We start from the raw sequence: 10880 nt of genomic DNA, 5'->3' as shown, positions 1-10880 counted from the left end.
TTCCTGAGCAATTTTCTCCACCATCAACTGACAAAGCCTCAAAATAAGTGTTTTGTTCAAAACTACTTTTTTTTTTAAGTAAGAGAAACTCCAGGATTTATATATATATTTAAAAAAAAAAAAACTTAACCGGAAACTTTCTTGGCCTCACTGGGGACCATGCTTTAAGTACTTGTAAATCAACTTACAGGCAATACAATAATATCTGTGCATATAAAAGAGTATTTACCTTAATTTTTACTATCCAAACCTATTTCCAAACAGGCAGACATCTTTCTATATTAAATTGCACATACTAAAATTTTTTTTCACGTGCCTTGCAATTGATATATATCACTGCTCATACATTAGTGATAAAATACTGAAATTTCCACTGTGAAAATAATTATTCAGAGAAGAAAATATTCTTTTACTTTTAACTCTGTGACTTTTCCAGGTAAAGTGTCATTCTCACAAAAACCATCAGTGCAACCCAAAAGGAAGGAAAATAAGAGAGAGAAATGCAATCTCTGTGGCTCCTCTACTGATGCGAAGACTAAATCAAACCATTTACCTTGAGGTTGGACTTTTCCTCCGCTAAATTTGTTGTTCAAATTGGCCTTACAGAACAGCCACAATGACTTCTGTTCAAAACGATTTTCAATGCCCCCCCCTTTTTTTTTTAAAGAAAGAATTGATACTTTCCCAGGCTAAGAGAACCCTACAGTGGCACTTGGGAAGTGGGAACTCATGCTGATCTGTTAAACCTTCTTTGGAACTGTGGAAATCCCCACCTTACGTAGCTAGGCTGCTGTTCTTTTTTAAATTGGAATATGAAACGATGGTCATAATCATAGCTGCAATGTCTCTTTTCTGTATTAACAGTCTGGGATATCTACTTGAAGGGAGGGGGGAAAAAAAGAACTAAATGCAAGCAACAGATGTGTGGTAAGAGAGTAACAGGAGAAAAGCAGAGAGGGGAGGAACAGTTCATGGAATACATTTCTAATTTTAGGTGCAAGGCCAACTCTGTAATATGAGGCTTCTTTACAAAACAGCTTGCTGATCATATTAGAAGATTTAGAGGAACACACACTTTTTCCATTTATCCACCAGGTCTGGTTGGCCAGCTTTGCGACTGTCAGAATGCTAATGGGTCATTTAAACCTTGGGCATTTTATTGTTTGAGCATGATTTACTTCAGAAAATAAAAAGAAAAAATTCTCTAAGGTGCAATTTTTCTTAGAACATCGTTTTCATCCTGACCATTCCCCTCCCTCCATAACTACCACCCAGATAACCTACGGGAAACAGAAGCAGGACATGCTACACCTGTGCATGAGTCTTGAGCATGGAGAGAGAAGGGGGTCTTTGGGGGCAATCACCTGGAGGAGAATATACTATGAACCATAGAAACATAGTGAATGTCTTTGACACCAATCTGTAAGTGCATGGCAGTCACGGAGTAATCAATGGCCTGCCACTGATGTTTATTACTCTGCCACACCAAATACAGTAAGGCTCATCGTACTTTTAGAACACAAAAAAAAGTTTCAGAAAGTATAAAAACTTAAAGCATTGTCCCCATGTATTTTATAAAAACGAATGACTTTCTTACATTAAAATAAGTGCTGAAGAGATACAAATGAGTCGAGTTATTGAGCAAATAAAAACAGGTCTGAGCTACTCCGTTGCAACCCAATAAGGCTCAGCCACATTGTATCTTTCAGATTACCAGCATCGGGGGGACTCAGCTCAGCTAACAAGTTTTGGCAAGACTGTCCTCTGCTGAATATTCCCATTGGCATCTGTCATCTGTGCCAAATTAGTCCTCAGTTTGGAAGCGGAGCTGGAAGGTGGAGGTAACTTGGAAATGGAAGTGATAGCACCAGTGGTCTCAGTTATCCTTTTCACTGCCATCTTCTCCCCGGAGGGAGGCTTTGGCAGCCGCCTCCTCAGCCAGGGATGCCGCAAAGCCTGGCCGGGGGTCATGCGGACCACAGGATCCCATTCTAAACACTGTTTCAAGAAGTCCAGGAAGAGGGGATCATCACACCCCTTCAGTGCATTCCCCCACTCTCTGCTCTCTGGTGGGCCCCTCAGTTTCCCCCTCCGGGAGCGGCCTCCGTTGAGGACCACAGAGCCGTCTGAGAGAGTCGTGACAGTGCAGTAACGGGGATATCCCTTGGAGCTCACAAAATTTTTGGCTCGTTTAGATGCATCCAACAGTTTCTGGGAGGGCATGCCCAACAGTTCGATCATACAGGCCAGCTGGTCCCCTTCATCTTCCCCAGGCAAGAGGGGGTACCCGGTCAGGAGCTCCGCTAAGATGCAGCCCAGGCTCCACATATCGATGGGCATGCCGTACCTGGCGCCAAGGATCACTTCCGGAGCCCGGTAAAAACGGGACTGAATGTACGTGTAGACGCGCTGATGCTCGTAACAACTGGAGCCAAAATCGATCACTTTGATACCGCTTCTACCCTGCTGCTTCAACAAAATGTTCTCGGGCTTAAGGTCACAGTGAATTATTCTGTTTTTGTGCAAAGCATCCAAGCACTGCAGAATGGAGTGGGCGAACTTGCGCACCAAAGGCAGGCTGAAGCCCTGGAATTTATTCTTCTTGATGAGCTCGTAGAGGTTCATGCTCAGCAGCTCGAACGTCATACAGATGTGGTTGCGGAAGGTGAAATTCTCCAGCATGTGGATGACGTTCATGGTGTTGTCCTTGTCCTGCTTCCGCAGGTGTTCCAGGATCCGGATCTCCTCCGCCGCCTGCCGGTGGAAGCGCTTCTCATTCCGCACCATCTTCAGGGCCACGTGCTGGTGGACTTTGTGGTCGTAGGCCTTGACCACCTGCCCAAAGCTTCCCTTCCCAATGACCTTGAGGACCTCGTACCTGTAAGCCACGTGATCGTGGGGCACCTGCACGTAGGATCCCTGGTCATCGTCGTAGCCACCGTTGTTGGACCCGCCTGTCATGCCCTGGCGCTTCTTTGCATTTGGACCCAAGAAGTATATTTCAGGGTAGCTGAAGATCTCGTGGTGCTCAAAGGTGGTTAGTTTTTGCATGTATTGCTTCATTGCTTGCTCGGGCGTCATGGGGGTGGCTTTCACCTTCCCCATGCCTTCCATAGACTTCAGAGAGGTGGAGCTCCCCTGCCGTCGATGGATGCTCTCCAGCTGCCGCTCTGGCACCACCGGCAACCCGGCTTTCCCCACCGTTGTAAGCCCATTGGGTTGTGTCGTGAGCACTGTCCGCTTGTTGCTGTTATCCTCAAACAGCTGCTGCACCTGGATCTGTCCGTGGCTGTGGCTGCCCACATGGAGGTGATCATTCATGGTGTGCTTACTGCCACCAATCTGGAATGTGGAAAGGAAACATGAATAGAATGGAAGAGGTCTGTCTGCTCAAATGGGATGTCTTATAAGTCAGCCCCCAACCCCCACCTTGACCAAACCCAACGTGGTTGGAATTTACAGTCCAGCATCAGGTTTACTAAATGGTCCAAGAGGGACCTCAGGAACACCCTGACAGGGACAGCGGATATGATGCTGACAGCCTCTGACAAAACAGAGGAAACAGAGGTTAGTTGGCTGGGTAAGGCTACAAAACCTGGGATCCTGAAAAAAGGATCCCATTATATGCTGCACCTAACAGACGAGCAGCTTGCGTACACATTGAGGGTCCTTAGAATAAATTCCCTGTGGAGGCAGAGAATATCATTCTTGCTTATCATCCTATACCTAACATTTAGCACGGGGCCTGGCCCAACACAGGCATTCCACTCAATCCACACTTAACATCAAAATGGAAATAGGACACAGAAAAAGCACCAGCATGGAGACTCTCTGCTGGCTCCACCTCCCCCAGATCCTAGCACCTTTCCGCCTCCTCTAATAGCTCCTGATTACCACAGGGCAGGGACTTCTGACTTGTCCACTTCGCTTTCTCCATTGTTTAGTTGGCGTTATTCTGAAAACACTGGTGTGTTCATTCCGGTCTTCGCTACTTGGAAATCTGATTACACCTAAGAAAATGCACGATCCAGTGGCAAAGAAAACTGTACTTTTAGGCTTGAGAGATTACCATGCAGATACACACTGCAACCCCCTAACCTATTTTTAAAAGTTTCTGGGCTTCACTAACTGTGATGACCATTTAAGGCCATTCAGCCCAACCAACTGTTGCAGTGTTTTGGGCCTTCCTTTGGTCAATGGCTCAGCTCTCTTAAGAGCTGCATTTCTCTGGGTTGCTGGGATATTCAGCTTTCCAGCAAGAAATACAAAGTAGCGATTTCTATTTTCAGGCACACATGCCATCCCTGAACATTGCTGTCTAAACAAAATGGATGGTGTAAGCCAAGGCTCCCTCCCACCCCTCCACCACCCATCTCCACAGAGAATCTACTGGGATTTCTTTTCTTTTGTGTTTTTTTTTTTTTTGCATTATCATTGCAAAGAGGTGAGGGGTGGGAGAGGACTAACAGCCAGGATCCTCTCCCAGTTGGGAATTCTTGCCATCTTAGACAACTACCCACAAGTCTTAAAGCACCCCACTAGAAGATTTTCACATGAAATCTTAAAGATCAATTTGTCATCCACAATCCATCTCATTCATCCCACCACCATTAGCTGAGTGAGGTCTAGCCACATAAGTGGCAATCCGTACCCTCAAGAAGCTTACAATCAACTCGTTGAAGTCCTTTACCATCAGTATTTTTTTCTATTATCTCTTCCTAAGCCCTACCTTTTGGGCTTTATCTACCACTATAAGTACAGAAGTGCTCAGTTCAGGGAATGGCTTGAGATCACCTAGCTTATAAAATGAAATTCCAAGACCTTACTCGCAGACTAAGACCTTCAAATTTTCTTTCACTGACACATGCCATGCACAGTGACTATCTGAGCAGTGTGATTTCTCTCTGCATCCTTCCAAAAACAGAGTAGACTATAGTATAGTACTTGGGCGTGTCTGAAGTGTGATTTCATAGACTGAGGGATTTTATTTCTCAGACAGATTTCTCAAAGACTTCTAGTTGATCCCTCTTAGTAAATACATAGATGATATTCCAAGCTAAGTGAACTTATCTCCTGTAAGGGTAGGTTATTTTTTCCTTGTTCTATGCCAAAAGCAAGAAGTCCATAAAAATGAGGAAAGCCTTAGCTTTATATAAAATTAGTATAGGTTTGCTCACTGCTGCTGTTCCCAAGCCTCACTCTCTGCACCCCTCTCCCCACTGTGATCTTTCGAGCACCAGGGAATAAAGGGACCTGGAATTAGAAGTATCAGAACCATTCTCTTTAAGGCAGCATGGAGCGATGTCAAAAGAAAACCTACATTACCAGCAGACATGCTACAAAAAGCATGAGGTTTCATTAGGGACAAAATTAACCTTGGGGCTTTAGGAATTCCTAAAAAGATAGCAAAGTAAAACATTTTGAGCACCTGAAACCGACTTCAGTTTTTGCAATAGCAATTTTAACGTCCTGCATCATTTAAAAAGCAATCACAGAAGTTTACTGACTAGTACTAAAGAGAGCTTGCCCATTCACTTGATCACTTCCTATCTTTCCAAAGATCTTCTCTTGGTCTCCTCCACAGTATCAGTTCACCTACCTAGAGGTGGTGCAAGGGTTCCACAGGGCTCAAACCTCAACTCCCATGGCTTCTCACTCCCATAGCTCTCCCTGGTTGACCATGACCGCAACCGTCCAGGGGCTGACATCTGCCACATCTGCACCTCTAGCTCAGACCTGCCCAAGCTATGTCTACTGAGTTCAACACCCATATGTCCAAGCACAGATCAGCTGCCTATCCCACGGGCAACTCAAACTCATGATATTTCTACCAAAGCTATTTCCTCCTTCCTTAACCCTCAATTTCTGCTAAACAAAAGGCTTCACCTCCACATAGTCACTCAAGCTATACACCTGGATGTCCTCCTCTGTGTCTCACTCACCTTCCCAAGTCATCCTAAGCCTCATCATTTCTTTCTATCCCACACGGACTCCCCTCACACTCCTGTCGTCTTTCACTGGGACAACTCAAACAGCCTAACTTGACCCCTTGCTTCTAAGTCTAAAATTCCTCAAATTTTTCCTCTCCAAAGCACTCCTACGGTTACTATTCAACAGTGTCACTCTGACACTGCCCTTGCTTTTGCTCAAGGCCCACAACTGCACCCATTTCCACAGACAGTACAAGAGCTCACAGGCAAGAACACAAGATCCCAAAACATGGAGCCGAAATGACCTTAGTCCTTCCAACGTCATCTACAACACGCACTATTGTCTCCAAGGGTAACAGAGCTGGATTCCCCACACCTGTGCAAACACCACTGTTTTTTTATGCTCCTCTGCTTCTGATGAAGTTATTCTCATATGGTGAGGAGTCCGGGGATTTTCAAGCAGACACATGGGAAATGAATCCCAGTTTCACCGCTGATTAACTGTGACCTTGGGCAAAGTACTTAATCTCTGAACCACAGTGTCCTAATCTGTAAAAAGAAGGTAACTTCAGTGGGGCTATTAGGAGGATAAGTAAGGTAGTACTGAGTGAAAGAGAACTATTATTATCATCCTTTCCTTCCTAACCACACCTAAGCGGTAAACTCCTAATCAACCCTCAATGTCCAGTTCAACTCTCACCTCCTCAGTGAAACTCCCTCTCCCTTCTACCGTGCTGATATATGGTAACACATTTAATTTTATGGCGATTGTTTTACCACCTGATGTACCCAGCTAGCTATGAGCAATTCCAGGGCAGGGTTCCTCTTATCTCTGAAAGCCCCTATTGATATAAACCCAAACATACAGTAAGCACTCATAATTATCTGTTGAATGGAAAAAGGCATGCCAATAAGTCCTTGTTAACGCACATCTCTGAATTATTCTTTTTTTTAATTCATTTAATTCATTAATAATTTTTTAAAAATTATTCTTTTTTTAATTTATTTTTTAATTAATTAATTTATTTATTTTCTTATTGATTAAGGCACTACATATGTGTCCTTAGCCCCCCATTGCTCCCCCTCCCCACACTCATGCCCTCACCCCTCTGGTGTCTGTGTCCATTGGTTAGTTAGGCTTATATGCATGCATACAAGTCCTTTGGCGCTGAGTTATTCTTGAGAAGTACCTTTGTACCTTCCTAAGAAAACATGAAGTTAACGCCCAGGGAATTGCAAATTGTCCCTGATGACCCACCTCACAAGATGTTAAGTTTGCAGCGCATTGGGGGAGACCTGGAGGCAAAGGGCAACAGTTACAAAGTACCTGTAGCAGATACATCAACTAAACACATGAAAGCAACATGTGGTGCCTTAAAAACTTCCCAGGTGTTAAGAAATTCATGGGAAAGGCTCTAGTAAAGGAGGACTTTGAGTCTCAAACTCTGTAAAACTCTTAACATCAAAACCAAATTTGGAAGCACCATGAACTGGTCTCTAAAGAGGGGAGGAGACCCTAGAAGAGCCAAAACATTTCCAGAACACATATGCCAGGACAGCATCATAAACTGAAGGATCCTGAGAACACTCACTCTCACTCGGCCTCGTGAAGCCTGAGACTGTGGCTTCTTCCTGTCTGCCAATGCTTTCCTAGCACAGTGCCTGCCACATTTAAAAATGTACACTGAGAAAATGCAATTTTTAGATACCTACAATGCATGTGTTAAAATGAAGAGACCCACCGCAGCCTTCTCTGACCACGAAATAGGTATCAAAAATTAGGTAAGAACAATAGTCTCACCAGTTTTGTAGTTTTAATCTCTTCCTATGATCAAATGGAAAACAGCAGATATTACACTGTGCTAACATTTCTGGGCATTTAAGAAGTTCTCTGAAGTCATCTTAGAAATGTTGTGTCGTGTTATGGGAATAGAACTGAGTCCAAAAGATTGGAATTTCAGCTCCTCCTCAAACAACCGACGGTCTGTGTGGCCCTGAGTCAAATGTCTACTTCTTCTTTAAGATATTACTGTTTTTAATAGGAATATTCACTCTTCTTCCATTCTAATTACTTCATAAAGGCAAACTAGCACCTTGAAAATGCTTTAAACATTAAGACACTTCTAAAAGTGATACTATACTAATATTTGGGAGTTAAAAAACTAAGTATATTAATATTTCCCACACCACATAAAAAAAAAAAACACAAAAAAACCTAGTAGTTAAAAAGATAGTTATTGGATAGACTTTTAGGACAGAGATAAACAAAATGACTAGGTGTACAATAATATATCCATGGAGATAGGAAACAAAGAGCAATGGACTAAATTCCACAATTCATAACCTTTATAATCATATATTTATCCGCCTACCATGTTATTTACAAGGGAAAATATGGGCGGGCTCCTATGACAAGATTATTTTCCTCTCATTAATGCCCGTTCTCCCCACTCCTTCTAGAACAGCTTTTCCCAGCTGCAATGGCTGTGGAAAACACTTATACAAACCTAAAGCCATATGGGAATACAGATCTGCAAATGTTCCTGCATTTATAATGAAATTAATAAATATAATTTCCTAGAATTCGCAGTGTCAAGCAGTATGTCAAAGCTAGACTCAGGAGGGCCTGGCTTGGGCTCCAGCCTTGGTATGAACTGGCTCGGGAATCTTGACCAAACCAGTGAACATGTCAGCTTCCTCCTCTGTAAAATGAAGGAGGAGGATCACATCAATGACGTGGTCCTTTTATACTTCCCTGTTCTAGGAAATCTGCAATGTTGTGCAAATAAAATAAAAATTAAACAACAAAACCCCAAATCACACTTTCAAAAACCACGCCTCTAATGATCAACAGCATACTGAAGCTTACAGGTAAGTTACAACGAGGTAAACCTATGCCACAGCAAATCCAAGTATCCTGCATTAGGAGTGCTAAGGAGCATCCTCACATCTGTTCCTTTCCGGTCTACCACAGGCTACTCCAGTTTTCTCTAATCCCATGACATATGTCCATTGCAGAGAGACTCTGATCAAGCAACGCCAACCCTTATAAAACTGGAATCCAGATGCAAACCAAGTATTTTTTCCCCAAGTCATGGGATTACATCCACACCTGGGAAAATGGATGTTATGGTCTCCAACTTGTCAGGTGATTCCAAATAAACCCAAACCCTTAACAACAATGGCCAGTCCTCAACTAAAATGTCACTGTGACAAGAACATTCAACCATAAGAAACCACCCAGCCTACCGGCAGATTCTCTTCCACCATCAAAAGTCCAACACAGACGAGTTAAACTTCTGTGTCTGGATGTGTCAGGAAAGACAAAGGCAGAGAGAAACGAATAAGACTAACAAAATGTTTTCCTATGAAAGTTGTAAACATCTATCCAGGTCTCAGAGGACAGACTCCACTCTAGCCATCCTCTCACAAATCCTCCCCTAATAAACAAGTTTCTCCATAAGGCATTCCCCTCAGAGCTGCTCCTCTGTAGGCTAGACATGGCCTTTTCTACAGCTCTCCACCTCCACTTGACAAAGCTCAATCCTTAGCAAGCATCCCTCATCCAGAACCATCTTAGGCAGCTCCTCTGGGAAGATCCGATTGGAAAGAAGACCTTGGAAACCTTCACCTCCTCCAAGTGCACCCCTCCTCTAGGCTGGCCAGCACCATCCAAGGGCCATCACCGGGAGCTGAGAAGAGGCACATGCTGAAGTCAAGCCCAGCAGGCCAATCACGGCAGCCATCAGTCCCGCAGGCTCTCCCCTCCCTCTGGCCCGCAGAGGGACCCCAGCATCTATCAGGTGCCCTGCCCTTTGCTTTCAAATAACATCCAACTGGGTGGCTTGTTGTTCTGACTGCTACTGCGGCTCTTCTGTTTGTTAACGTTAATTACCATTTCTGCTGTGCTCAAACCTGTAGCACTCATAAAACATGCTTCTACACGCGGAGGACAAATGAGGGTGCTCCCTGCTGGCTGGAGCCAGGCCTGGGAGGCTCTTTGGGGGATCGATTTTCCGGGCAGGACTGTCTGGCTGTCCCCTAACATATCTGTTTCTATAAATACCCACTATCCAACGTGGGGGAGGAGAGATGTTTACCCGGTCAGGGAAAGGAGCTCTGGGAAGCAAGGACAAAAAAAACGAGGGAAGAGAAGGGAAGCCGCAAGGAGGGAAGTTCAGAGGCAGAGGAGCACAGGGGTGGGCGGGCTCCGGAGGGGAAGTGAGGGGCCCACGCCACGAATCTTCCTTTGTGGCTGCAGCTCCGGGCTCGCCCGAGTTACAGAGGGCGGCGTCCAGGGGAGGCCACTGGCCAGGGGCGTACAGACACTGGCACTTCGACCTCTCTTCTCTGAGTCAGAACCCAACAAGTCCGGGTGTGGATGGCCCGGCCCCTCCCGCATCACTGTCCCCAGGCCGCCCGCGGGCAGGGTCTCACCGTGTGGGCTGCAGCCGCAGCGTTGCTGGCCCGGAGGGGCGGCAGGGCGATGGGGGAGGGCGGGCCGGTCCCCACTCCGCTCCGGGGGGGGCCCGCTCCGAGCGCCGGGGAAGCCTGAAGCTGACGAACGGCGCTGTCCCCTCCTCGGCCTGGGAGCCACGCGCGGGAGGAGACAAAAGAGGGTCAGGGGGGGAGAAAGTCACCGGACCCCGTGGCCCCGCCCCACCCCTCCGGACGGCGAAGCCCGCTCTCCTCGGGGGAGACACGGGATCAGTAAAACCGGGCGCCCGGGACACAGATCCCCGGCGCTCACCCAAGGGCTGGGCTCGGGCCGCTGCAAAGTTAGGTCGGGCCCGTGTGCGCGAGTTCGCGACCCCGCGGGAGCCGCGCTGGGCACGGCTGGGCGGCCCACGTTGCAGGCGACGCAGGCCCGGAGCCGGGTGGGCCCGCCGGCCCGGGCGCCTCCGCCTAGCCGAGCCCGGACGGTGGGAGGCCAGGAACCCACCCCGCCCG

General features: G+C 46.2%; 1 protein-coding gene across 1 annotated transcript; it reads right to left on the bottom strand.

Annotated features, from left to right (window-relative positions):
* Nucleotides 1-1421: 1421 nt before the first annotated feature.
* On the bottom strand, nucleotides 1422-10683 carry DYRK2 (dual specificity tyrosine phosphorylation regulated kinase 2). The gene is made up of 2 exons (XM_023761656.1): nucleotides 10368-10683; nucleotides 1422-3342 (listed from the first exon to the last, which is right to left on the bottom strand). The coding sequence occupies exon 2, from the start codon at nucleotides 3319-3321 to the stop codon at nucleotides 1735-1737; it is 1587 nt and encodes a 528-aa protein (XP_023617424.1). The 5' UTR covers nucleotides 3322-3342; nucleotides 10368-10683; the 3' UTR covers nucleotides 1422-1734.
* Nucleotides 10684-10880: the final 197 nt, after the last annotated feature.

This window comes from Myotis lucifugus, unplaced genomic scaffold (genome assembly GCF_000147115.1).
Source record: "Myotis lucifugus unplaced genomic scaffold, Myoluc2.0 scaffold_212, whole genome shotgun sequence".
NCBI classification, from domain to species: Eukaryota; Metazoa; Chordata; class Mammalia; order Chiroptera; family Vespertilionidae; genus Myotis; species Myotis lucifugus.
The sequence above is the reverse complement of the archived record's forward strand: the minus strand, read 5'-3'. Positions and strand labels throughout refer to the sequence as shown.